The sequence below is a fragment of the Trachypithecus francoisi genome, unplaced genomic scaffold, assembly GCF_009764315.1.
Source record: "Trachypithecus francoisi isolate TF-2019V2 unplaced genomic scaffold, Tfra_2.0 Lachesis_group14, whole genome shotgun sequence".
Lineage (NCBI taxonomy): Eukaryota > Metazoa > Chordata > Mammalia > Primates > Cercopithecidae > Trachypithecus > Trachypithecus francoisi.
In genome coordinates, this window is record NW_022681459.1 from 32,050,435 (window position 1) to 32,078,132 (window position 27,698).

The 27,698-nt window shown below is 45.4% G+C and overlaps 1 protein-coding gene and 1 non-coding gene across 5 annotated transcripts in view; both read left to right on the top strand.

The window, feature by feature from the left end:
• The window catches only part of DIP2A (disco interacting protein 2 homolog A), a 110,338-nt gene that overhangs the window by 56,418 nt on the left and 26,222 nt on the right, over positions 1-27,698 (top strand). For all 4 annotated transcript variants that reach the window (XR_004442227.1, XM_033232699.1, XM_033232701.1 and 1 more), the window contains exons 8-19: positions 142-339; positions 10,804-10,895; positions 14,130-14,240; positions 15,536-15,659; positions 16,022-16,131; positions 16,590-16,692; positions 19,289-19,353; positions 19,508-19,601; positions 20,857-20,976; positions 22,357-22,471; positions 24,227-24,366; positions 27,535-27,671. Coding sequence is in view for 3 of the 4 variants with exons in the window: in XM_033232699.1 (XP_033088590.1) it covers positions 142-339; positions 10,804-10,895; positions 14,130-14,240; positions 15,536-15,659; positions 16,022-16,131; positions 16,590-16,692; positions 19,289-19,353; positions 19,508-19,601; positions 20,857-20,976; positions 22,357-22,471; positions 24,227-24,366; positions 27,535-27,671 (1,409 nt within the window). In the remaining variant the exon portion in view is untranslated. The remainder of the gene's footprint in view (positions 1-141; positions 340-10,803; positions 10,896-14,129; positions 14,241-15,535; positions 15,660-16,021; positions 16,132-16,589; positions 16,693-19,288; positions 19,354-19,507; positions 19,602-20,856; positions 20,977-22,356; positions 22,472-24,226; positions 24,367-27,534; positions 27,672-27,698) is intronic.
• Positions 7,401-7,505, top strand: LOC117096829. Its single transcript, XR_004442664.1, has one exon. It is a non-coding gene; the product is annotated as a U6 spliceosomal RNA (small nuclear RNA).

A 27,698-nucleotide genomic window follows, 5' to 3' on the forward strand; every position in this document is an offset into this window, starting at 1 on the left:
ATGCAAAGATCTAAACAAATTATTGTGAGCTTTTTTATAGTTGGGATTAAAAAACAGTATTATAAACTATGAATGCTTAAAAAGAGAATGTGTTCATGGTGCTCTGAATTGCTGATTTTAAAATTTTGATTTTGCTTGTAGTTCAGCAACCAGATCCAAATCAGCCGAAGCCTGAGGGAAGTGAGACGAGTGTGCTGAGGGGGGAGCCTCTCACTGCAGGTGTCCCCCGACCACCGTCACTGTTGGCCACCTTGCAGCGCTGGGGCACAGCGCAGCCCAAATCCCCCTGTCTGACTGCCTTGGATACGACTGGGAAAGCCACCTACACTCTCACCTATGGCAAGTGTTCACAGAAAGCAGTTGTGCTTCTGAGTTAGCTGTAGAATGTCACACACGTAGCACAGCATAGACATACAGCTTGACAAATACTCCTGAGAAACCAGCACAGCTGGCAGATCAATAGAACATTGACCTATATCAACTACCCATTCCTCCAGAGGGGCCCACTTACTGATGCGTGGTGACTGCCATTGCTCTGGGCTCGAGTGTTTGGAGCGTTCTATATATGCATTCTGACCCATGTAGTTTAGTTTCATCTTATTTTCAGCTTTGTATAAGGGGAATCATGCAGGATGTATTTTTGTGTGGGTGGCATCTTTTGGTTCCATACTATGTTTTCTTTTGTAACACAAATAGTAAGCATGTCTACAGCCTGATGAATCCACAGAGTGGACGTGGTCCTGTCATCAGCACTCCAAGCAGAAATGTTGCTAGGTTCAAAGCCCCTCACGCCCCTCACACACGAAGGGTAACCGCTGTCCTGACTGCGCACACTGTTGGCTTTACCTGCTTTTAAACAGGTGTTCTTTAGTTTATTCTCATCGATGGGTATTATTTTATCGTGTGAATATACTAGAACTTACTTACACACTCCCAAGTAGATGGACATTTGTGTCGTTTCCTCTTTGGGGCTATTGTATATAGTGCGGTTATGAACATGTTTATGTGAGTCTCTTGGTGAGAATATGTAGGCATTTGTGCCAGGTATAAATGCAGAAGCAGAATTGTTCAGCATTAGGACATAGTGCCAAACACTTTTCCAAAGGCAGTGCAGCAGTTTTCACTCCCACAGCCAGTGAGTACATGAGGAGTTACTCTCTTCTCATCAGCTTGTGATATTGTTTATTTCGTTACAGTCTTTGTTATAGGTGTGTTGTAGCACAGGCTAATTTGCATTTGCCTGGTGACAAATTATTTTCATATGCTCATTGGTTGGCATTGCATTGAATCTCTAGTTCAATCTGAATAGAATTAATGTTTTATAGGTTGAGAACATCCCAAATATGAAAATCCAAAATCCAAAATGCTCTAAAATCTGAAACTGCTTGAAGCTGACATGATGCTCAAAGAAAAAGGTCATTGGAACATTTTGGATTTCTGACTTTTGGCCTTGTGATGTGATGCTCAACTGGGAAGTAAATATAATGCAAATATTCCAAAGCCTAAAAAAATTTGAAATCCCAACACTTCTAACCTCAAGCATTTCAGATAAGGGATACTCAACCTGTATTACAATTATGGAATCTTCCAGTTTATGACTATGGAATGTTTTTCCCTTTTTAAAGGCCTGCTTTAATTTCTCTCAGTGATGTTTTATACTTTGGAATACAGAAGTCTTGAGCATCTTTTATTAGATTTATTCCTATTACAAGTGCTATAATTTTTAATTTTCTCTACTGATTTGTTGCTTATATATATAAGTGCAATCTATATTATTATTATTTTAAAATGATGACTTTGGCCGGGCGCGGTGGCTCAAGCCTGTAATCCCAGCACTTTGGGAGGCCGAGGCGGGTGGATCACGAGGTCAGGAGATCGAGACCCTCCTGGCTAACACGGTGAAACCCCGTCTCTACTAAAAATACAAAAAACTAGCCGGGCGAGGTGGCGGGCGCCTGTAGTCCCAGCTACTCCGAGGCTGAGGCAGGAGAATGGCGGGAACCCGGGAGGCGAAGCTTGCAGTGAGCCGAGATCACGCCACTGCACTCCAGCCTGGGCGACAGAGCCAGACTCCTCCTCAAAAATAAAATAAAATAAAATAAAATGATGAATTTGTGCCAGGCATGGTGGCTCACGCCTGTAATCCTAGGACTTTGGGAGGCTGAGGCAGGCAGATCACAAGGTCAGGAGACCAAGACCATCCTGGCTAACACGGTGAAACCCTGTCTCTACTAAAAAAAATACAATAATTAGCCGGGCTTGGTGGCGGGCACCTGTAGTCCCAGCTACTCGGGAGGCTGAGGCAGGAGAATGGTGTGAACACAGGAGGCGGAGCTTGCAGTGAGCTGAGATTGAACCACTGCACTCCAGCCTGGTCGACAGAGCAAGACTCAGTCTCAAAATAAATAAAAAAAAATAAAAAATGATGACTTTGTATCCAGTGATCTCACTGAGTTAACTTATTAGTTCTTTGTTTACTCATAATTAGTTGTTTGTCTGTATATCTTTTGTATTACCTGTCTACAAAAATCACATTATTGGTGAACAATGATAGTGTTATTTTGTCCTTTCCAATACTTACACTTTTATTCTTTTTTTTTGCTTTTTTGCACAAGCTAGAACCTCCAGTACAGTGTGAAATAGAACAATGTTGAAGAGTGGGCATTCTTGCCTGTTTTTCCATCTGAGGAAAAGCCTGTGGTAATTAAGTATGATGTTTTCTGTAGTTTTGTTTGCTTGTTTGTTGGTAGAAACTCTGTCAGATTAAGAAGGTTCCCTTCTCCTTGTTTGTTAAAAGTTGTTATCATGAGTTGGTATTGAATTTTGTCAAATGCTTTTTCTGCTGCTAGCAAGATGATCATATGGTTTCCTCCTTCATTAATTTGGTGAATTATTTCGATTAATTTTCTAATGTAAAGTGGTCCTTCATTTGTAGAATAACCCACTTGGCTATAATATCTTACCCTTTTAGCTCTTCACCCAGGTTTGATTTGCCAGTAAGTTGTTTAGGATTTTTATATCTGTTTTCATTAGAAAAATGGTTCTGTCATTCTTTAAGAAAGGCGCTCATTGCCAGCCTTTGATGAGTATGGCTAGCTTACAACCTCCAGCTGTTAAATCAGCGTTCAAATCTAGGTCATGCTATTGGCAGGGCAGTCCCTGGCCGATGGCCAAGTAAGGCAGTGGGACAAGGGCCTGCTTTCTGTTAGCATGGACTTTCCTTATAACAGCATTGGACTTGTGGAGACTGTCAGTTCTACATTGTGGATTGACAGCTCCTCCTGCCCAGTCTTGCTACCTGTCTTTTGCTGTCACAGATTTGTATTCTCTAGTAATCCTTTTGCATGCCTGAGCCTGTCTCAGCGTCTGCTTTGCAAAGAACCCAGCCTGTGACACGCTTCTTTTTTTTTTTTTTTTTACATTCTCCTTGGCTTGTAGTTTGTCTGCATTTATATACAAAGTGTAAGATATCACTACCATTGTGTTTATTTATTTATTTTTTGAGACAAGGTTGTGCCTGGTCACCCAGGCTAAAGTGCAGGGACGTGAGCTCGGCTCACTGCAAGCTCTACCCCCCAGGCTCAGGCGATCCTTCCACCTCGGCCTCCCTAGTATCTGGGACCACAGGCACACACCATCATGGTCGGCTACTTTTTTGTATTTTTAGTATAGCTGAGGTCTCGCCATGTGGCCTGGGCTGGTCTCAAACTCCTGAGCTCCAGCAGTCTGCCCACCTCAGCCTCCTAAAGTGCTGGGATTACAGGCGTGAGCTCCCACGCCCGGCCCATTGTTTTTTGTTTGTTTGTGTTTTTAATCAGTCGTACATTTCTATTATTTTACTATATACCTTCCTTCCTGAGATTCTATATTTTCCTGGGTAATCATTTCCTTCTGGCCCGTAGAACTTCCCGTATGTTCATTATACTGTAGGTTTGCTGGCAACTTCATTTTTGAAGGTTATATTTCGTGGTTATTTATCTTCTTTCAGCAGTGCAAAGATTTTGTTACTGGCTTTTGAGAAGATGCCAGACCATTGTTACTCTCTTGACAGTAATGTGTGTGGCTGCTTGAAAAATGTTCTTTTTCTTTGAATTGCAGCCATCTTACTATGACATATTTAGAGGTGATGTTCTTTGAACATTTCCTGTGATGTTCTTTGAAATTTTCAAGATGTCCACAGGGCTTCTTGAATCTGTAGAATGGTATCTTTTATCTGTTTGAGAAAAATTACAGCTATCTTCTCTTCCTATATTGCTTCTTCCTCATTTTTTTTCTTCTCTCCTTCTGGGACTCCAGTTACACTTATACTTTTTTCACACATGCAAAGAGCTGATCCACACATGCAAAGAGCTGTGTATTCCCCTACTACTGCCATTAGCTACCTCCAAAGTATATTTCCTACCTGGTTACTATACCAAAGCTCTCTCAGAATGTGAAGTCAAAACCGTCACGTAACACAGTGCTGCACAACAGAGCAGAGCCTTAGATTTTGAGATTTTAAATTTTAAATTCCTAGGATTTCATGAGGAAAACAGAGGTTCTTCCCAAAGTGGAGTCTGTGGTGCCTCCTCTGTTTCCCCCAAGGAGTCCCAGGCTGTTAAACCTTGAATATCTGCTTTTAAGCTGACTTTTTAACCATAGTGCTCTTTTATTTTTTTATTTTTTTAATTAGTTAAATTTTTTTTTTTTTTTTTTTTTTTGAGATGGAGTTTTGCTCTTGTTGCCCAGGCTGGAGTGCAATGGCGCAATCTCATCTCGCCACAACCTCTGTCTCCCTGGTTCAAGCAATTCTCCTGTCTCAGCCTCCCGAGTGGCTGGGATTACATGCATGCACCATCATGCCTGGCTAATTTTGTATTTTTATTAGAGACGGGGTTTCTCCATGTTGATCAGGCTGGTCTCAAACTCTTGACCTCAGGTGATCCACCCGCCTCGGCCTCCCAAAGTGCTGAGATTACAGGTGTGAGCCACCATGCCCAGCTTATTTTATTTATTTATTTATTTATTTAATTTTTTTGAGGTGGAGTCTCACTCTGTCACCCAGGCTGGAGTACAGTGGCGTGATCTTGGCTCACTGCAACCTCCACCTCCCAGGTTCAAGCAGTTCTCCTGCCTCAGCCTCCTGAGTAGCTAGGATTACAGGCGTGCACCTGGCTAATTTTTTTTTCTTTGTATTTTTAGTAGAGACGGGGTTTCATTATGTTGGCTAGGCTGGTCTTGAACCCCTGACCTTGTGATCCACCCATGTGAGCCTCCTAAAGTGCTGGGATTACAGTCATGAACCACTGCACCCAGCCCATAGTGCTTTTTAAAAAAAGTCCTTTTAAATCTCTTATTACCCAACTTCAGCCAGGATTTGCGGCCAATATTTCTGAGTTTGGAACTTTACCAAAGGTAACCTCCTAGGTGAAAACAATAAACCTTAGCCAATAAGCTGTAGTATTGGGCACTTGGACTATTCCCAGAAGTCCAGAGCATCCAATTCTGAGCTTGCAAAGGCTTTTAACTGCTCGAGATAACCTTTAGCGCTAACTACGACATGAACCCTCAAATTGCTGTTCACTTGATGGTGGAAACCAAGAGAAAGTACCTCAGTGTGGTTACAAGTCAACTCCCAAGGACATTTTTCAACATGTGGTCTCTGGGCAAGATGAAGGAGCAGACAGTTGCCCTGAGTAACAGAAAAGATGGAAAAGAGAAAGGGAGAAAAGCATTGCCTATAGCAGGATGGGGAAGGTGAGGAGCTCAGGGAGGCCAGAGAAAGACCCACCCATTGCAGCGACGCTGAATCAAAAGTTCAGGTGGCCGCTTGTCAGTAATGAAGGGATCTTTTCCAGCAGTCCCATCAGCTCTGGAGTTTCCCCTTTTGGGGAGAAAAAATGCTCCCATGTTCCATGATCCTGTACATGCCTAACCTTGTCACCCAAAGCGGTCAGCAAAGAGTGCAAGGCAGATTAATCCAAAGAGAATAGTGGTTAACATTCTGTAGTGCCAAATCCATTCTTGGCCGAGAGGGACTTTACTGAAGGGGGGCCTCTAACCCCTTATATCTTAGGAAGGACTGTAACTTCCCAAGTTGGGCCTCGAACCCAGGTTTGTTCAAGTGCCCTTGCCTTTTGTTAAGAGGGGCCTTTAACCCACTCTGTCTTAGGAGAAATTCTGGCTCCCCTAAGTTGGGCCTCTAACCCAATTCCATCCTTTACCCCGGTAAATGAACCCCACTTACCCAAAGTCGGCCAATTGGTGCTGTGGTCTTACTTCCTTCGGGTCGGGGGTCTCCTCAGTATTACCCCTTTGGAATTCACCAGGAAGATGTTACCAGAAAGGGATCCTGTTCCAGACCCCAAGAGAGGCTTCTTGGACCTTGTGCAAGAAAGAATTCAGGGCAAGTCAATATAGTAAAGTGAAAGCAAGTTTATTAAGAAAGCAAAGGAATGAAAGAATGGCTACTCTCTAGGCAGAGCAGCTGCACATTTTCTAATGTAGGATCATTTATAAGAATTTTTTATATTATATTCTGGATACCAGCCCTTTGTCAGTAATACCTTGCAAGAGTTCTCTCCCACTTTGTGGCTGGCTTTCCACTAATGGTAGCTTGGTGAACAGAAGTTCTATCCATCACCTTTTCTTGCGTGATTTTTGCTTTTTGCTTTTTTGTTTTGTTTTGTTTTGTTTGTTTGTTTTTTGAGACAGAGTCTCACTCTGTTGCACAGGCTGGAGTGCAGTGGCGTGATCTTGGTTCTCTGCAGCCTCTGCCTTCCAGATCAGGCGATTATTATGCCTCAGCCTCCCAAGTAGCTGGGACTACAGACATACACCACTAGGCCCGGCTAATTTTTGGTATTTTTAGTAGAGTCAGGGTTTCACTGTGTTGACCAGGCTGGTCTTGAACTCCTGACCTCAGGTGATCCACCTGCCTTGGCCTCCCAAAGTGCTGGGATTACAAGCGTGAGCCACCATGCCTGGCCCGATTTTTGCTTTTTGTGTTCTCCTTAAGTACTGTTTCCCTTGGCTGAGATCAAAACGTTATTCCATTAATTTGAGAGAATGCTGTTGTTTTGCTGTTCACATTTCGGTCTGCCATTCACCTGGAATGCGTTTTTGTGAATGGTGTGGGACTGGGTTCCGGGGTTCATTGCTAAAGAAGGATAACCGGCTGTCCCATTCTTGTCTAAGGAGAAGACAGCCCTTGCCCCACTCCTCTGTGGTGGCGCATGAGTCTTCAGTGAGTTGTCCACAAACGGGTGGATCTGTTTTGCTGTTCTCTGTTTTATTTCATTGATTTATATTCTATTCTTTGTGCCTATACCACACTCTCTTGATTGCCGTAGTTTTATAGTAAGTCTTGACATCTGTAGTGAAAGCCTGCCGTCTTGTTTTCTTCTTCAAGAGCATCTTGCATGCTCACTGTGGCAGCACATACACTAAAACTGGAATGATGCAGAGAAGATGAGCGTGGTATCTGTGCAAGGATGACACACATTTGTGAAGTGTTCCATATTAAAAAAAAAAAAAGAGTGTCTTAGCAATTCTTACCCTGTGCATTTCAGGATCCACTTTAGAATGAGCTTGTCAGGTGTCACAGTATACTTACTGAGATTATGAGCATTGCTTTGAATGAGTCTAAAGAGAATTAATGCCTTTTCATTATTATTGTTATTATTATTATTATTATTTTGAGATGGAGTTTCGCTCTTATTGCCTGGGCTGCAGTGCAATGGCGTGATCTCAGCTCACTGCAACCTCCGCCTCCCAGGTTCAAGTGATTCTTCTGCCTCAGTCTCCTGAGTAGCTGGGATTATAGGCGCCTGTCACCACACCCGGCTAATTTTTTGTGTTTTTAGTAGAGATGGGGTTTCACCATGTTGGCCAGGGCTGGTCTCGAACTCCAGACCTCAGGTGATCCACCTGCCTAGTCCTTCCAAAGTGCTAGGATTACAGGCGTGAGCCACCGCACCTGCCCACCTTTGCGTTACTGAGTCTTCCAGCCCTTGGACATCTGTCCCTCCATTGAAATATTTTTTACTTTATCTCAGTAACATGTAATTTTCTGTGGGGAGATTTTGCATATTTCTTGTGACAGTCTCAAGTACTTAGTGTGTATGTGTTTTAATTTTGCGGTGGATACTTTCATCAAAAATTTTTATTCTTTTTTTTTTTTTTTGAGACAGAGTTTTGCTTCATTGTCCAGGCTGGAGTGCAGTGGCACAATCTTGGCTCACAGCAACCTCCGCCTCCTGGGTTCAAGCAATTCTCATGCCTCAGCCTCCTGAGTAGCTGGAATTACAAGTGCCTACCTCCACACCCTCCTGATTTTTTGTATTTTGGTAGAGACAGGGTTTCACCATCTCACCCAGGCTGGTCTCGAACTCCTGAGCTGAGGCAGTGTGCCCATCTTAGCCTCCCAAAGTGCTAGGATTACAGGTGTGAGCCACTGCGCCCGGCCTATTTACTCTTTATTGCTAGTATGTAGAAATCAAATTGTGTTTGTATGTTGATATATTTGGCAGCCTTGCTGAATTCAGTTATGGAAGATTCATAAACGACACCATCATGTCATCTGCAAATAATGGTAGTTACATTTCCAGTTGTTCAGCTTTTTCTCCCCTTTTGCATGGGCTAAGCCTTTCAGTAAAATGCTGAAAACAGACATCCTTAGCTTACTTCTCTCAGAGGGGAAGCTTTCAATATCCAACCATTATGATATTTCCTATTGGATTTCTAAAGATGCTCCTTCTCACATTAAGGCAGTATATTTCCTTTTCTGAGTTTAAGTAGGATTTCAAAACTCATTTAAAATCATTTTAAAATCATGAATGATTTAAATTGTTTTTATTTTCTTCCATCTATTGATATGATTGTTTTATTTTTCACCTTTATTTTGTTAATGTGGCAAATTATGTTGATTTTCTGTTGAACCTCTTTACATTCCTGGGATAAAACTGACTTGGTCATGATGCATTATTCTTTTTATGTACAGCTGGATTCAGTTTGAAATTCTTTATGCATTACAATTATTAACACCTTAAATTGACTTTTTAAAATAGGCTAAAACAGTGGTTTGAGTTTTGTCTTTTTTTGTTTGTTTGAGAGGGCGTCTCACTCTCGCCCAGGCTAGAGGACAGTGGCACCGTCTTGTCTCACTGCAACCTCTACCTCCTGGGTTCAAGCAGTTCTCCTGCCTCGGCCTCCTGAGTAGTTGGGATTACAGCATGTGCCACCACTCCCATATAATTTTTTGTATTTTTAGTAGAGATGGGGTTTCACCGTGTTGACCAGTCTGGTCTCGAACTCCTGACCTCAGATGATCCACCCACCTCGGCCTCCCAAAGTGCTGGGATTACAGGCATGAGTCACCGTGCCTGGTGTAGTATTTTTTTTTCCTCGTTCATTTCTCAGGTCCCCCAGTTCACTTATTTCATAGTGTTGCACCTGAGCTTCATATTATTGCACGGGAAATTGAGCGCTCACTTGCAGGGCATGGCCACTCAACCTGCTTGCAGTTGTGCTGCAGGGACTTGAAGGGCTCAATGGTGACTTTGTGTTGCTTCTTTGATAGGCTGCTTGGTGGGGCTGTGTTAAGGCTGCTGCAGGTGTGGGGCTTGGACTCATATTTCTCAGTCTTCCTGTCCCATGGTCACCCCTGCCTCGTGTCATCCTCTCCCGACACCCCCAGTCCTCTAGGCTTTTCCTTTCTCTGGTGTCCTGTCTTCCTCAGTGAAGCTCTCCCCATTGAGTGCTTATGAACATAGCAGCTGTGCCAGGAGGGTGTGTGATGGGAAGGACCTCGGAGTAAGAGCTGGTTCCCGGGCCCTGTGCCTGGCATGAGGTCCTGATGGCTTTCCAAGTAAAAAATGGATGGCATTGATACCCGGATCACCTTTGGATCTGTTGCTTTTGTTTATATTGTCTCTTGATTTTTGGTCAGGGGAACTTCTCTTTGGGGATGCCTAGTATTTTAACATCTTAAATTTAACGTATTGGAATTTAACATGTTAAAATAAAGATATGACCCATTTCATGAATTGTTGTGAAGATTAAATGAATTATGTGCTACTCTTACAAATGATATAATTGAGGGATATTTAATGTCATGAAAATCCATTTATAATGCAGTATTAATTGAAAAAGTAGGGTGAAGTATCTCATTTCTTGAAAATTATGCAGACATGTATACATGCTTATATGTGTATAGTTGTATATGTGTGCACACGTATGTACATATACATATGTATACCAAATACTGACTTTTTTCTGCTGGCTTTTTTTTTTCTTTTTTTAAATAATGTCTCTGTTGCCCAGCCTGGCTCTCACTACAGCCTCCACCTCCCAAGTTCAAGCAGTTCTTGTGCCTCAGTCTCCTGAGTAGCTGGGATTACAGGTGCATGCCACCACGCTGAGCTAATTTTTTGTATTTTTAGCAGAGATGGGGTTTTACCATGTTGGCCAGGCTGGTCTCAAACATCTGGCCTCAGGTGATCTACCTGCCTCGTCCTCCCAAAGTACTGGGATTACAGGTGTGAGTCATTGTGCCTGGCCTCTGCTGGCTCTTCTGTAGTCCAAATTTTCTATAATAAAATCCTATTTTGTTTTTGTATTAAGAAAAATAAATCTGTAAGTTATTTTTAAGAGACAACAATGATGTTCCTTACAGCATTGTGCAGAACAGTTATTAGATGGAAACTACCTAAATTTCCACTAATGGGATAATGGCATGTTGTGGGGTATTTTGGTTTCTACATTAAAATGTTAATTATTTGTTTCTTAACTTTTACATTGCTTAGTATTTTTATTTTGTTTTAGGTAAACTTTGGAGTCGGAGTTTAAAACTAGCTTATACTCTACTTAATAAACTGACAAGTAAGAATGAACCTCTACTTAAACCTGGAGACAGAGTAAGTAACTAGAATGTCACTTTGTTGGAATGAGCAAAAGCAGAGACTTAAATAATCTGTTTCCTTGAACTTAGTGTTCTATCATTTAGTTAGAATTACAGCATTAATAAAAGGGATTTAAAATCAGCAGTGAATGCTGGATGTGGTGGCTCATGCCTATAATCTTAGCACTTAGGGAGGCCAAGGCGAGCGGATTTTGCCTGAGCTCGGGAGTTTGAGACCAGCCTGGGTAACATGGCAAAACCCTGTCTCTATTAAAAATACAAACAATTAGCTGGGCATGGTGGTGCATGCCTGTAATCCCAGCTACCTGGGAGACTGAGGCATGAGAATCGCTTGAACCCAGGTAGTGGAGGTTGCAGTGAGCCAAGATCTCGCCACTGCACTCCAGCCTGGCGACAGAGTGAGAGTCCGTCTCAAAACAAACAACAACAACAAAAATCAGCAGTGAAAAATAGGGCAGAGTTTGTGATGTAGAGTAAAGCAACATTCTTTTCTTGCACTCATTGTTTGTCCACTGTTTCTTCGTCTTCTTTTCTGTTTGACTTCATATATGTTAATATTAAAAATGTTAGATTCTAGAACTTAGAATTTATGAATTAAAATCTAAAGTTCTGAAACCTTGCTGTGAAATTCTATATTTTTATCTCCTTCCCTATTCTATGTGTCCAGGTAACCTCCTTGTACCTGTCTGCCAAAATGGGATGCTGGAGGCTTATTCTCTTGTGCTACACTGCCCTATATGGTTGGCAGTGGCCATTTGGGGCTATTTAAATTAGCAAAAATTAAATAAAATAAAAAATATAGTTTCTCAGTTGCACAAGCCACATCTCAGGGGCTCAGTAGGAGTGTGGCTAGTAACTACAGTATTTATAGCTCAGAGGTAGAACATTTCCGTCATCATAGAAAGTTTTTTGGGGCAGTACTGCTGTAGGCAAGCTGGACCAGACCCGAGGGCCTCTGGTATATTAGAAAGTCCAGGGTGGAAAATAGTTGAGAACATGGTGAAAATCAATACACCAGTGAAATCCTGTAGTGAGAAGGTCACCTGTGTCAGATCACCCAACAAGTGAACTGCAGGTTAACAAGCTGACGGACGGTTCCAAGTAACTCTTTCAGTGCCTAACTCTTTAATGTGAACTATTAGCCAAGGACTTTTAAGAAGGAAATGTCAGTATGAGAGAAAATACCAAAAGACAAAGAAAAGGAAGGGAAGAGAGGGAGTGAGAAAGAGAAAGACAAGAAAAGTAAGGAAGGGAGGAAAGAGGAAACAAACTTGAAGGAAAGCTAGATATAGAAAACAGTGTTTCTAAAAAGTGAATATTAATATTCTTGGAAATCAGATGAAGATGTTTCATAAGTCAAGAAAAGGATGCCAGTAGGAAAGAGAGATGGAGAGTGGAGTAAAATAGGACAAAAAGACTCGATCAAGAAGACTCAACACCTGACTGATAACTGGAGTCCAGAAAGAGAAAGGAGAACAGAAAGTGAAACATTTTAAATGAATATAGTAATTCAGGACAATATCTCAGACCTGCAGAGTGTAAATATTCAAGGATGCACACCAAAACACATGCCCATAACACTGCATAATGCCAGGGGTACAGAAAATAATCCCAGAGCGTTCGGGGGAAAAGTAGGATGTACACAAAGGATCGGCAATGACAGTGGCTTTTGGGATTTCTCCTTGGTAAAACTGGAAGAGAGTGGAATGATGCTTCAAAAATTCAGAGGGAACGCAATTTTTAACTTACAATTCTATTCCCAGAGATTCAACAGATTTGAGAATGGTATAGCCATTTTCAGACATGCAGGACTCAGAAACGTTTGGCTCACAAGCACTTTCTTGGCGAGTTCTTAGAAGATGTCCCTCAGCCACATGAGTGAGTAGGGTGCAAGCAGGGGGACCACAGTGGATATCCCCAGGACGATCACTGGCAGCAGTCCGGGGAGCAGCACAGCCACCATCAGGAGAACCAAGACCCCAGGGTGGGGTGGAGTCCTCAGCACCCACCATCAGGAGAACCGAGACCCCAGGGTGGGGTGGAGTCCTCAGCAGCAGGGGACATTCACGGCTCTCCTGAGTGGGTGGTTATTTGGAAAATGATACTGAAGGGTATTTGACCCATCTGAGGGAGTATTTTAAAGCAAATTAGCTAGAGAATACACAGAAAGCAACACAAGTAGAAAGAAAAGAAAGGAGGCCGGGCGCGGTGGCTCAATCCTGTAATCCCAGCACTTTGGGAGGCTGAGACGGGCGGATCACAAGGTCAGGAGATTGAGACCATCCTGGCTAACCCGGTGAAACCCCGTCTCTACTAAAAAATACAAAAAACTAGCTGGGCGAGGTGGCGGGCGCCGGTAGTCCCAGCTACTCGGGAGGCTGAGGCAGGAGAATGGTGTGAACCCGAGAGACCGAGGTTGCAGTGAGCCGAGGTTGTGCCACTGCACTCCAGCCTGGGTGACAGAGCGAGACTCCGTCTCAAAAAAAAAAAAAAAAGAAAGAAAGAAAAGAAAGGAAATGTGTACTTGTATAAAAATGTAAACAGTTTAAGAATAATACTTTATGATATGTTGTGCTCATAGATGAGATTTTATGTAATGCTTTGGAATGAATTTAAGAATCACTAATTTTCTTGAAAAGCTTTCTTACAAGGATAAAGACTTTCAGATACTTTCTTGACTTACAAGAGAATCTCTGTGGTTAGGTGAATCATAATAAAATTGACAAGGTCACAGTGATTGAGTTGAAGAAATTGGTGGCAAATTCTGCCTCCTATAATATTACACTTTATAAAAGTGAACAGAGCTCTTCATAACAAATTCTGTAAAAATATACTTTCCCTACCAAACATCTAGTCTCAAGGTTATAGGTTACAGTTCTGGGCAACCACTATTAAAACCAAATTTTGAAGGAGAACCTTGCCCTTTTCAACAAACAAACTTGTTAGAAACTAAATTTCCAGACCTCAAGTACAGAATATAGATACGGCTTAAATTTTGTCTTACAAAGTGAACGCTTATTGGTTATTCATTTTTATGTGTTCTCAAAGGCCCTAAGTCAGCAGTCTCTACTTAGTTAAATAGCTATTTGGACTTGTCCCTTATGGTTTCAAGCACAATTATTACAATATTTGGGGCTTACAAAAATTTTATTTTGTAACTAGCTTTTAATGTAACTAGATACTGTAAAAATTGGAAATTTGAAATATTCATTTCTTTGTACTGTTGTAGGTGGCGCTCGTGTTTCCGAATAGTGACCCTGTGATGTTCATGGTTGCATTTTATGGGTGTCTCCTGGCAGAGCTGGTTCCTGTCCCCATAGAAGTGCCGTTAACGAGAAAGGTAGCAAACCCATGGCTCAGGTCCCACATGGTTCGCTTCTGAACTTGATACCAGCGGTATCTTACTTCCTTTTCACTGAGTGTGGGCAGGCAGCAAGCAGCTGTCTTGACAGAGGAGAGGAAGCTAGTGGTCGACAGGCTGGCCAGGACTCAAGAGAAATCAGATGCCGTTTGGTCTGACTCTCTTCTTGTTGGTGAGAGGGTCACTGAGAACCGTTTTGCTGGTGATGCTCCCACACCACACTCCTATGAGGTGGAGCTGTTCTGTCATCTACATGAATTTCCCAACAGAAATGATAGCCAGTTTTTCCTTTAATGAGTAGAATTATGGTTCAATAAGATTTTGTTAAACTTTTCCTCAAAGCCATATGTTTATAGAAAATAACGATTATTTCTTAGGGATAAATGTATCATTACAGTGATATAGCTCACTTCTCAGTGGCAGTTTTGAATAAACGAGATGGAAATTATCTTGTGTTTCTATTCACTTACATGACAGTAGGCAGTTTCTGTTGCTGATAAATTATTAATGTGCGGTCTTGCTTATCTAGGTATCTATAACATTTTGAATATAAATATCAATAATCTGATTACTGAAAAAAAATATTTAGGAGTAGACAAGGCATGTATTTGAGAAAATCGGCTTTCTGTCATCCTGTCCCAGAATTCAGGCAGTTGTTAACATGAGCATTATCCACAAATATTCAAGAATCCCAAAAGTAAAACTAGCAATTAAAACTAGTGTATCTCAAAAGATAATATATTATGAGCAGGTATTTGAATGCAGTGATTCTTAGGAGTAAAACTAGAGATTTGTCAAATTTATGTGAAGAAAATGACAAAATGCTGCCGAGGGACACAGAAGACTTGGCTACAAGGAAACGTGTTTCTGTGTGGAAATAATTAATATTGTTAATGACCAGGCCTCTCCAGATTAATTTGTAAATTTCAAACATGATTCAATAGAAATTTCAATGCCATTAATTTTGGAGTTTGTTAAAAATGCTTCTACATGTCATTTGTAAGAATGAACTTTGAGAAATTAGCCCATTAAACTTTATATTTCACCACAAATAGAAACCAAAATTATCTTTTAAATTTAAACATAGTTGTCACATTTTAATGAAGTATTTCCATGAAAAGATCGTATATATCAATAATAGGACTGAATTATTCTAGAAGTTTTGTGAGGGATGAAAAAAAGATCTGTTCTGTGCATGGCCTGGAGCACCAAGGGTCTGGGTCTGGGTCTGCTGTGGGCACCCCACCCCGACACTGTCACTCTGCTTTCTGCAGGACGCAGGCAGCCAGCAGGTTGGGTTTCTGCTGGGCAGCTGTGGAGTCTCCTTGGCCCTGACCACAGACGCTTGTCAGAAAGGCCTCCCCAAGGCACAGACGGGAGAAGTGGCAACTTTCAAAGGTGAGGCCTCCCAAGGGAAGAGGAGTCAGTGTTCTGACTGTGGTCTGTGTTAAATGCATGGTGTTCCAGAAATTAAACATGACAGAGGTGACTGGATCTTCAGCAAAAGTGATCCCTCGTTCAAGGCCTTGGTGAATCTTGGTTTTCATCTGGCTTCCTATCTCGACCTGCACTGTCTGATATGGTAGCCACTGGCCGGATGTACCTTTTTAAATTACATAAAATGAATTGAGACTAAAACTCGCACTCGCACTCCTTAGTCGCTCAGTAGCTAGTGCTGCGTGCTGGAGGCGCAGGCTTCGAGTGTGGGGAGCAGGTGCCTCTCTGACTGCTGGCTGCTGGGTCCTGTCTGCGTGTCACAGGTTGGCCTCCCCTGTCCTGGCTGGTGATTGATGGGAAGCATCTAGCCAGGCCCCCCAAGGACTGGCACCCTCTGGCCCAGGACACAAGGACTGGGACCGCCTACATTGAGGTAATGACCATTCCTAACTCAGAGCCTCTAAAAACATGTCCCGCAGGCTTAAGTCTTGCTTTTCCTAAGAATATAAGTTACTACTCTTTTTTGTTAAATTTCGGCCTAAGAGTTCTTGTTTTATCTCTGCCCCAGAAATACAGTGTCATATAGATGGTTGCTCAGACCCTTCCAGGTTTCTCTCTTATCTCGTTCTCTCCGAACTGGCTCCCTGGGGATGCAGACAGTTATGAGGGAGCCCGTGGCCCATCATTGCTGTCGGGCACCTGCCCAAAGGAGCCACAGCTTCCACTGAGGCATCCCCTCGGGGCCAGGGCTTGCCATGCACCTGGGCCCAGCAAGATGATTAGAGGAGAGACACTGACCACTTCTTCTTTTGAAGATTCTGTCAGTCTCCGTTCTGTCTGTTGTCACCTCTAGAAATACCACATCATGTTTTTTTCCTTGAAATCTTTCAGTATAAAACCAGCAAAGAAGGCAGTACGGTGGGGGTCACAGTGTCCCACGCATCCCTGCTGGCACAGTGCCGGGCTCTGACCCAGGCGTGCGGGTACTCAGAAGGTAAGGGCTCTCAGGGATGGGGTGGTGGCCCCTCCAGCTTCACACAGACAACTGACCTACCTAATCATGTGACTGTCACTGCACCTGTCAAAACCACCCCAGGTGCCTTTGCCCATTAGTCCAGGTCATGCCAGGTAGGGACATGCACCGTCTTTAGCGTGCTTATGGGGTCTCTGTGGTTGTGCTGGCCAGGAGGGCACACGGCGTCTCTTAGCAGAGTCCGGGCAACCCCATCAGGGTTGTTTTCAGTAAATGCACATGGATGTTGGTTTTATGGAACATGGAAGCTATAACTGATACATTTATACACAGTGCTGGGTTCACAGGCCTGCCCTGGGGGGCTGGCTTACTCTGTGACATACTGAGGGTCAGGGTATTCATTCAAAAAGAGGAAAACGCTTTTAGTTTCCTATTACTGTATCTGTGACTGTAGTTTTGACCTTAGCTGTCATACATGTAAATATATGATTTATATTTTACATTTATCTTTATAAATATATAACATATTTATATTTTTATAAATATATAACATATTTATATTTTTATAAATATATGGTTTATCTATATTATGATTATAGATGATCTCTTGGTAAAGTATAGTCAGCACCTGATTTACTTCAAATGTCATATACTTAACTTAAGGAAGTATTTTTAAACTAATATTATTTAATTGATAAGTACTAATTGTGTATATCTATGGGGTACACCGTGACAGATAACTTAAAAAACTGTAAAAATGGACTCATAGTAGTTTTCTTACATTGTAATACTGGAACTGAACAAAGCTACAAAGTGAAATGGAATGGTTTAAATATCTAAAATACAGGTGTTTAGGCCAGGTGCAGTGGCTCATACCAGTAATCCCACTACTTTGGTTGGCTAAAGCAGGAGGAACACTTGAGGTCAAGAGTTTAAGACCAGCCTGTACGACATAGTGAGACCCTATCTCTACAAAAAAAAAGGGAGACATTTTAAATAAAATTTTAAAAAAGAAAAAAAAATAGGTGTTTAAAAGCAAGGGGGTAAGTTGAGGGCACAGCTAAAGCTTTTACTGGAGATTTGGAAAATGATTTTAGGTATTTTTTAAGGGCTTTATTAAATTTAAAAAGTTAGATCTTTCAGATCAAGCCCCATGACTTTCTTTGCCTTCAGCCCAGAGCTAATCTTACATATGTCACCTATAATTTGGGTTCTTTAGCCAGGCGTGGTGGTGTGTGCCTACAGTCCCAGCTACTCGGGAAGCTGAGGTAAGAGGACCGCCTACGCCCAGGAGTTTTGGCCTGTGCCAACCAGGTATCTGCACGAAGTTTGGCAGCAACATGGTGACCTTCTAGGAGTGGGGAACCACCAGCTTGCTAAGGAGAGGAGAACCGACCCAAGTAGGAAAGGGAGCAGGTCAAAACTCCCGTGCCGATGAGTAATGGGATTGTGCCTATGATGATCCTCTGCACTGCAGCCTGGCAACATCATAAGACCCCGTCTCTAAATAATAACAATAATAATTTGTGTTCTTTAGCCAACAGAGAAAGGATGTTTATAGTACTGTTATTCATAGTGCAATAGCATTTCCTGGCACACAAATCAAACCTCTCCTATTCACCTTTGGAGTGCTGTGGCCTTGCGAGAAGCCAGGTCTGCCCATAGCCCCAGGCTCTGCCTTTCTGCCTGTGTGAGGTGGGAGCCAGATCTTAGAGAGGACTTGGCTGAGGGCTCTGAGCAGAGAGCTGTGCTGGGAACCCTCAGTACTGCTCTCCACTCCAGCTTCCTAAAATGTGTTAGCTGCACGTCTCTGCATAAGAAAACAGGCAGAGAAAGAGTGACTTTCTGAAGGGTGATGTGAACCACCAGCTCTTATAGAGGGGAGATGCCGGATCACGGCCTCTGGGTGTGAGAATTGAGGAGATGTGTAGAGTTGAGAAGTAAGAATATCCCTGACAGTTTTTCATCTCCACCTCTTGATTCTGAAAAGAATACCCCATCAAAATACCTGATGAAAAGATGTGGAGAGGCTGGGCGCAGTGACTTAACGTCTGTAATCCCAGCACTTTGGGAGGCCAAGGCAGGCAGATCACTTGAGGTCAGGAGTTTGAGACCAGCCTGGCCAACATGGTGAAGTCCCTTCTCTACTAAAAATACAAAAATTATCCGGACATGGTGGCGCATGCCTGTAGTCCCAGCTACTCGGGAGGCTCAGACGGGAGAATTGCTTGAACCTGGGAGGCGGAGGTTGCAGTGAGCTGAGATTGCTCCGTTGCACTCCAGCCTGGGCAACAGAGTGAGACTCCATCTCAAAAAAAAAGGAAAGAAAAGATATGGTGACACCTTGTACAGCTTCTTCAGTATGTGATGTTCCTGTGCCTTGTGATTAGTGCTCAGCATGGTTCTCGGTGTTAGTTGCATGACCTTCTAGTTTTGTGTGTTTCCAGTCATAGATAACCAAGATTATTATTAATTGGTACGTGGTATTTGGAAATGCTGTATCTGTTCCCTGAAACTTACATGTTGATGATGTACTCACCTCAGAATTTCTCTAGAAAATGCACAGGGCTTATTGAGAGGGTTGCTCAGTGGTTTAACCTTATTTGTCTACTTGCAGCGGAAACATTAACAAATGTGCTGGATTTCAAAAGGGATGCTGGTCTATGGCATGGAGTGCTAACAGTGAGTGTTGTTTGCTGATGACTAATTGTTGGAACAAGGGATTGAGATGAACCCAAGCCTCTGCCTGAAATGTTGAGAGCGTACATCGGTTTTGTTTTGCTTTTTCTGGTGTGGCTTGGGCCCTCTTGCCCTGAGCATGTCTGCTCCCCCACAGAGCGTCATGAACAGGATGCATGTGGTCAGCATCCCCTACGCGCTGATGAAGGCTAACCCGCTCTCCTGGATCCAGAAAGTGTGCTTCTATAAAGGTAACGGGTACCATCGTCACGGCACTCACCCTTCTTTAGGGAAATCTCTTAGAACTGACCTTTGGTGATTAAGAAAAAATAAAGCAGCCGGGCGCGGTGGCTCAAGCCTGTAATCCCAGCACTTTGGGAGGCCGAGGCGGGCGGATCACGAGGTCAGGAGATCGAGACCATCCTGGCGAACACTGTGAAACCCCGTCTCTACTAAAAAATACAAAAAACTAGCTGGGCGAGGTGGCGGGTGTCTGTAGTCCCAGCTACTAGGGAGGCTGAGGCAGGAGAATGGTGTGAACCCGGGAGGCGGAGCTTGCAGTGAGCTGAGATCCGGCCACTGCACTCCAGCCCCGGCGACAGAGCAAGACTCCGTCTCAAAAAAAAAAAAAGAAAAAATAAAGCTGACATGCGGAACTGCAGATGTAGGCTGAGGAGCCGTGGGATGTCTTTCTTGGTCACACCCCTGCCCAGGAGTATGAGGGCTTTCTCTGCCTCGGGCAGAGCCCTCAGGGTTTCATGGGTGATGTGGTAAGTAGGGCCAGTTGGTGGGGTCTGGGCCTTGCTTCTCTCAGCAGTGGAGGTGCCTCTGGGGACCAAGCAGGAGGCCCCAGCATGGCCACACCTGCACAGTTGGCAGTCTGTGTCTCTGCCCTGTGGAGCTCAGTGGCACTTTTACCAGCCACTGAGGCACTGGATCACCTGGGTCACCCATGTTGCCTTGTTCTACCTGCTGGGCTGTGCCCCTCTGGGCATGTCTCAGAGCAGTGTGGAGCGGCAGCTGTCTCTTGTCTATCCTACTTTATGGAGGGAAACTGAAATTTGGGTGGGGGTGGGGGGATTGCTGGATTACACATGCCAGCCATTGCAGGAGCCAGACTGAGACCCGAGACCGTCTGTTTAGCTCCTGGGGTCCTCACACTTCTCAGCCAGCACCAGGGGTTTGGGGAGAGACAACATGAGACGAAGTGGGCACACAGGAAAAGAGCAATATGGAGCTTCTAAGAAAAAATTAACGTTAGAAATGGATCTGAGCTTTTGATGTCTACATTGTACCTCAGAGTTGATTTTTGTGGAAAAAGCTTTGAGGGTTAGTTAGACTGCATGTGAGAGAGGGCTGCAGAGAGCTTCGGACCTGGGAGCTAAGTGTTGTGTCTGTGCGTGTACACCTTTGTGTGGAATGAGGTACACGTGTCTATAGGCGTGTGAGGGTGCCAGCCCTCTTGACACAGGGATGTCTCATGTCTGTGCCGTCCTCTCTCTGCAGCTCGGGCCGCGCTGGTGAAGTCACGAGACATGCACTGGTCTCTCCTAGCTCAGCGAGGCCAGAGGGACGTCAGCCTCAGCTCACTGCGCATGCTGATTGTGGCCGATGGCGCCAACCCATGTGAGTGAGTCAGTGTGGCGGGGGCATACCCCACACAGTGTCCCCTTCTGCAGACCAAAGTAGAACACGCTGAGAAGCAAAATTGAGGCGTTTGCACTGCCAGTGTCATATAGATACACATGTCCCATCGTTTCTATGACACGGAACATCTTGTTGATTTGACTGGTTTATCTCGTGCATGTTTATTAGGCCACTAAATTTAAAAGCGATTTTAATATGCTTGATGAAAGATATATGCCTTAATGAGAGTCATCTTTCTTAAGAAATTACCAGATTGTGCTGTGGCCTGGCGTTCCTGTTTCTCTTTGGGCCTATCCCCAGCCTCCTGCCCTTTGTCCTGGTGCACCCCCCTCGCTGGCTTCTAGCTTAACTTCTCCCACCAGGACCCAACCATTCTCCCTCCTGGTTTGCCTAGATGTTCCCCACGTCCTCCCGGGAGGAGCTCCCTGTGGCTGCTGCCTGAGCACGTAGGACCTCCTGCGTGCAGTGGTCCCAGTGAGCACCTAGGACCTCCTGCGTGCGGTGGTCCGAGTGGGAACTGCTTTGTCAAGGCTGCAGGTGTGAGCTCGGGGGCCCAGGGCTGTCCAGGGTCGGACTCGGTACCTCCTCTGGGGAAGCCTCAGGTGATGCTGGCCACACAGGGACTCCTGTTGCAGCACATACCTGTTGACCAGGTATTAGAGGTTTTGTTGTTTGTTAACCTGCATCGTTGTCTCTGCATTGGAGACTACCCTGGATCAGAAGCTGACGTTTCATCTTATCCCCTCTCCAGTGTGGCCAACACCCCTGTGTCCCCCATCACTTGGGAGAGCACCCCACCTTTCAGCACCCCCAGAGCCTCTCATTCTCTTGGTCCACACCCAAGCCAGGCAGGGCCTGCTTCTGGGTTCTGCGGTGCCGCTCAGGTGTCTGCGTCTCCACTCCATGCTCACCGCTGCTTTGTGGTCCACACGGTGGAGTTGGAGTGTGCGTCTCCCCTCCAGTGCCTCTTCCCGTGGCACTCCCCATCGCCACACTTGATCCTAGCAGTGCTGTGCGGCCAGTCTACCGCCTCATGCAGCGCCCTCCTGTCCCTAGGGACGCCCCTTCTGCCCTTTGGAGCACCAGACCATTCGTGGCTGTCTGACTTCCTTTAAAGACACCATCTCCCTTAAAGAGCATGAAGTCTGAGGGCGCCTGTGAAGGGACCCCTTCCTTCTGCTGATGCAGCCCGGTGGTTCCGATGGCTGCAGGCGGTGCTGACTTGAGCATGTGCAGCCACCAGCCGTGGCCTGGTACCCCCCACCAAGAGCGTGTGCTCCTTTTGAGTCAGTGGCCAGCCACCGCCTCCGTACTGGCCCCTGGTTAGTGCTGGCGTTCCACTCTTGTTGCTCTGTGCAGGGTCAATCTCCTCCTGTGACGCCTTCCTCAACGTCTTCCAGTCCAGAGGTCTGAGGCCGGAGGTCATCTGTCCTTGTGCCAGTTCTCCTGAGGCGCTGACTGTCGCCATCCGCAGGTAACCTCATTCCTGGCTACGTCTTGTGAGCACTTAGTTGAGTCCTCTGCATACAGCTGAGTTATCCTGGAGCTGTGCCTGTGCCTGTTAGAATCCAGGCCCATTTGTACGGCAGCACCTTGGTGCCTGGCTCCCCACTTTTTGCCAGCTTGGGTTTGCGTGGGGAATTGGGTAGCAACTTCCTGGGCCATACTCTGGATTCTTGCAGAATGCCGGCTTGCGATTTTCCTAAGTGCTTCCCAAATTGGAAAGGCCTTGGCATCTCATCTGTAGCCATAGTAAACATTACAACCTAGGAACTCTTTCTTACTCTGAGGCAGGTGTTGGTCAGCCGTGGAGTCTGTGGGACCATTGACCTTCCTGGAGAAGCGCCCGGCCTGGTGCTTAGTGCCCGGCCACCCACCTCCCGGGAGGGCTGTGCTGCTCTTGTGGAGGTTTTCCTCATGTCATGTCTCTCAGCCTGGAGGGCATGTTGAGCCTGCAGACTGCCCTGAGTGTCCTTGTGTGTGGGTGCGGGGCTGCTGGCCCTTCCTGTGCTCCTCTCCCCACTCCTGAGGTTTCCTTTCCCCTCATCTTACCTGCCCCACCCCCAGCTCCATCCTGGGGACAGAACTCACTGTGCTCATAGCTGAGGTGTCTTAGCCTCAGTTGTAATCTTGTGTTAGCGTTCATTCATAAATGGTATGTATCTCCACACATGAAAGTCATTCTAAGTTTTTATAAGTCACCCTAACTTGTCCAGGCATGGTGGCTCACGCCTGTAATCCCAGCACTTTGGGAGGCCACGGTGGGTGGATCACCTTAGGTTAGGAGTTCGAGACCAGCCTGGCCAGCATAGTGAAACCCCGTCTCTACTGAAAATACAAAAAATTAGCCAGGCATGGTGGTAGGCGCCTACAGTCCTGGCTACTCGGGAGGCTGAGGCGGGATAATCGCTTGAACCAGGGAGGTGGAGGTTGCAGTGAGCCAAGGTGGCACCATTGCACTCCAGCCTAGGCAACAAGAGTGAAACTCCATCTCAAAAAAAAAGTAACCCTAACTTTTTAATCACTTAACGTTAAAAAAAACTATTGTCGCCTACAAACTATAAATTATTCTTCATTCTTTTGTTCTGTGGTGATTTGTGCAACTGTATAATTTTTTTCTTATTGAGGAAACACTAACATTTGTTGCTCAGTGTTCCAGTTACTATTGTGTATCACAAACAACAACAGTCATTTTATTGTCTCTCATGCTTTCTGTGGGCCAGGAGCTCAGGAAGGCCTCTGCCAGGTGGTTCTGGCTTGCAGGAGATGGTGTTTGGACAGGAGCGGTGAGGGGCTGAGACAGCCTTGTGTATGTACCATCTCATGCCCCCACCTGGTCTCTGAGAGTGGGCTGCTCTGGGCTTCCTTGCAGTGCAGTGGCCTCAACAGTTAGTCATTCTGTTTGCCTGGCTTCGCAGGGCTCCAGGCGAGTGTCCCAAGACAATCGGGTAGAAGCTGAATTGACGTTTCTGGCCTGCATTAGAAGTCACATAGCATCACTGCCACTGTAGTCACAGGCCCTTTTCCCACTGAGTGGAGTGTTGACGTCACATTGCAGAGGGGCATGTAGTTTGGAGACATTGCAGCATCTTTAGAACATGCGTTTCTCACAAGTCTGTAACATGGAGCAGTGGCTTTGGTGCAGAATCAGGCTGCAGGCAAGGTGGGCCCACTTCCCTGGAATTTTATCCCTCTCGTCAGTTAACTCCGTGGTGGTTTTGTTTTCTAGGCCACCTGATCTGGGAGGACCACCTCCAAGAAAAGCGGTCCTGTCCATGAATGGTCTAAGTTATGGTGTTATCAGAGTGGATACTGAAGAGAAGTTGTCCGTCCTTACTGTTCAGGACGTTGGTCAGGTGATGCCTGGAGGTAAGCGACGTAACCAGAGTGGGTCTTTGTCCGTGACTGATTGATGTAACAAAAAGGGTTTGTTGTGTTTTGTTTTGAGATGCGATCTTGGCCCACTGCAGCCTCCGCCTCCCAGGCGGTTCTCCTGCCTCAGCCTCTTGTAAATGCTCCAGGCTTCATAGTCGTGCTCTAGAAGCAAGCATACAAGTAAAAGATTTTTCAAGAATGTTTTTCAATGTAAATTGGAATTTTACTTTGTAAAATATTTGCTCAGTTTTTTCCCTCCTTTTGTGTTAAGTTTAAAGATAAGCTAAAATATAAAGATGTGTGTATGGCCTGTGCAGCTCACTTACAAGTTCTTTGATGTTTGGGAAGATGGTGATAATAGCTCACTGCGTTCCAGACACAGGCTTCATACTTCACAAGTGTTGAAGCATTTAACCCCATGGCAACCATGTAAAGTGGGCAGCTCTGAGGAAAATGGTAATGTTTGTGAATAACTTGATAATTAGGTTATCTAAGTAAGTTGTAGCAAGCATGTATCATGGTAGAAGCCTCGTGGGAGCTTCCCAGAAATTCCTCTATGTCAGAAAGGCCTATGTGAACTGTTCTGCAGAAGTCGACTCTGTAGGCCTGACCATCATGTTAGGTGTTGGAGGTTTTCCTTGCCAGCCTGAGGCAGCATCTGGCCTGGGAGGCCCTGGTGACAGTCGAGTGGCGACACTGTCACATGGTCTGAGGCTGCCCTCCTTGTAGCCACCCCACAGCTACTTCAGCTTTCCTGCCTCCCTGTGATGGCCCTTCTGGGGTTCATGGGCAGCTGTCTGGGCCCCTTTTGGCAACTTCTAGAGGCAGGGCCCCATCTCTCAGTGCAGTCTCCCCCTTTCCAGTGCGGCCCTGACTGTGTTAGGGGTTGCTGGCACTGCGAGAGAGAGGCTCAGCATCCTGGCCCTTGCCTGCAACTCTGCCTCCTGCAGGTGGCTGTGCTGACGGGCTGTGGCTGCTCAGACCCTGTCTGTGGGTGGTGCTGGCAGCCCAGCCATCTCTAACCTGGAGCCTGGGGCCAGCTGGTGCCTGATCCCTGTGTGTGCACAGATGCTGGGTCCTCACTGAATAAGACTGAAGCGTTTCAGCCTATGTTTCTGGCTCTACTTTTTATTCATGTGAATAGCATCATTTTCTTCCTGTAATTCTTCTCAGAAATAGAACAGTCAGTCTTTCACAGTGCTCGAACCTGTGGGTAAAACATTTTCACACATAGCAGTCATTGGGGTGTCACTTATTTACGTTATGGGGAAAATACAGGTAACTGTTTAAACTTCCCTGGAAAGTCATGATGAGGTTGTGATTCTGAATGAATCTCAGGAACATCTGTAGTTGTGCGCGTTTTATTTGTAAGATGTGGATTAGGACATGACATGTGTGCGCAGCGCTCCCCTAGACGTGCAGGCAGCGCACCCCCTTCCCCAGGCGTGTACGCAGCGCTCCCCCAGACATGCAGGCAGCGCACCCTCTCCCCCAGGCGTGCACGCAGCACTCTCCCAGGCGTGTACACAGCGCTCCCCCAGACATGCACTCAGCGCACCCCCTCCCCCAGGCGTGCACGCAGCTCTCCCCCAGGTGGACCTCTGTTTCCCATGACCCTCCACAGCCCCCAGGCTGTGCCCCTTGTTGTGGCACTGAGCCCCATGGTGAATCCTACGGGTGATTTGTCTTCAGCAGTTTTTTGATCTGCCCTGTGTAGGCCTGTAGCATTTGTGTGCACTACAGTATCAAGTGTGTATGTGGTGCTTTGTGGCTTTTTGTGACCTTGCTCAGTCTCTGTGTGCTTGTAAGTGTTGTGTGGCACTGACGGCCCCGTGGATGGCCGCCTGGAAGCACAGACAAGCACCACCTTCCACATCAGCCAAGCACGGCTGTATTCTCTCTGCGAAGCATTTTATATGATTTATGGCAAAAGGCAGCAAATACCTGGTTGTCTCTTTCTTTCTCTTTACTGTCTTTGAAGATGAGAATACATTAGAAAAAACTCAAGAAGAGGCACAGGAAGGACAGTTCCTAGCTGACCCAATGGGTTAATTGATTGCTAAGTAACCAAGTTTTGTTGAATGGACCACCGCCCATTCGTTTGTGCGTCTCATGCTTTTGTGTGAAGCTATTTCTGGAGGCCTTTCTGTGGCAGAGCTGGGGACTAGGCAGACGAGATCCCTTGCGGGAGGGGAAGGCAGCAGGTCGCCGAGGGGAAGGCACCCTACGCCGGGTAGGGTGCACTTAAGTAAAAACAGAACTGGGTGATGGGGCTGTGGGAGGAGTCAAGCTGAGGCCTGAGACATCCGTGCTCCATGAAAAGACGCACATGTGCAAATTGACCCCCAAATGCGGAAAGAGCCGAGAAACTGAAGAAGGAGGCAGAAGGATCGTGTGTCAGTAAAGGGTGGTTCATTAGGGAACTTAACAGATAGAATCCTGGTCTTGAGTGGCTGGCTGCAAGACAGGTAGATGTCTGCGCTGCAACCCTCCAGACCCAGGGCCTTTCTCTTGGGGAAAAGCATTGGCGCTCTGTAAAGAATGTGCACGTGGCTGAGGGAGCGCCCTGGGCCTCATAGTCTGTGGTGTGTGCAGCAGCATCAAGGTCATTTTGGAGGTAAGGCAGAACTTAGTAGGTGTTTCTCCATGAAGACATCTTAGAGGCACTCCTGGACTTAAGATTAGTCTGGAGTCACCTGGTGGATTAGCATTTAAAATAAAGTTACTAGAAAGGGGCAGGCACGGGCAGAGTTTCGTCAGGCTCTGGAGAGGAGCTGGCGTCCCAGGCTCACGTGTGGTGTGATGGTCAGGAGCCAGGGCCGGCAGCACCTGCCATGGACCCGAGAGAGCAGTATGGCAAGAGGAGGCACAGGGTTTATTTATCATAGTAGAGGAAATATTTTGTCAGCCCGGGCTTATTACATGAAGGATGTGTTGTACTTTCTGGTCACCTTACATTGATTATAAAAAATATTACATATAAAATATGAAGACTTACAGCTAGGTCGCATGTATATCATCCGTATCCTAAAACTCCTTATAAGAAGATGCTGTGTGTATAACATCCTGTTTCCATAACTGCACATACAGCAGCAAGGAGATCTCTGTGAGTGATCCGTTGAAACACGTTCTTTATTATGTTGAGTTTTTTTCTCATTTTAGCTAATGTGTGTGTTGTGAAGTTGGAAGGTGCCCCTTATCTTTGTAAAACTGACGAAGTGGGAGAAATATGCGTCAATTCCAGTGCAACTGGCACAGCCTACTATGGATTGCTTGGAATCACGAAGAATGTGTTTGAGGTTTGTCCCTTTTCCTGACTTTCATGT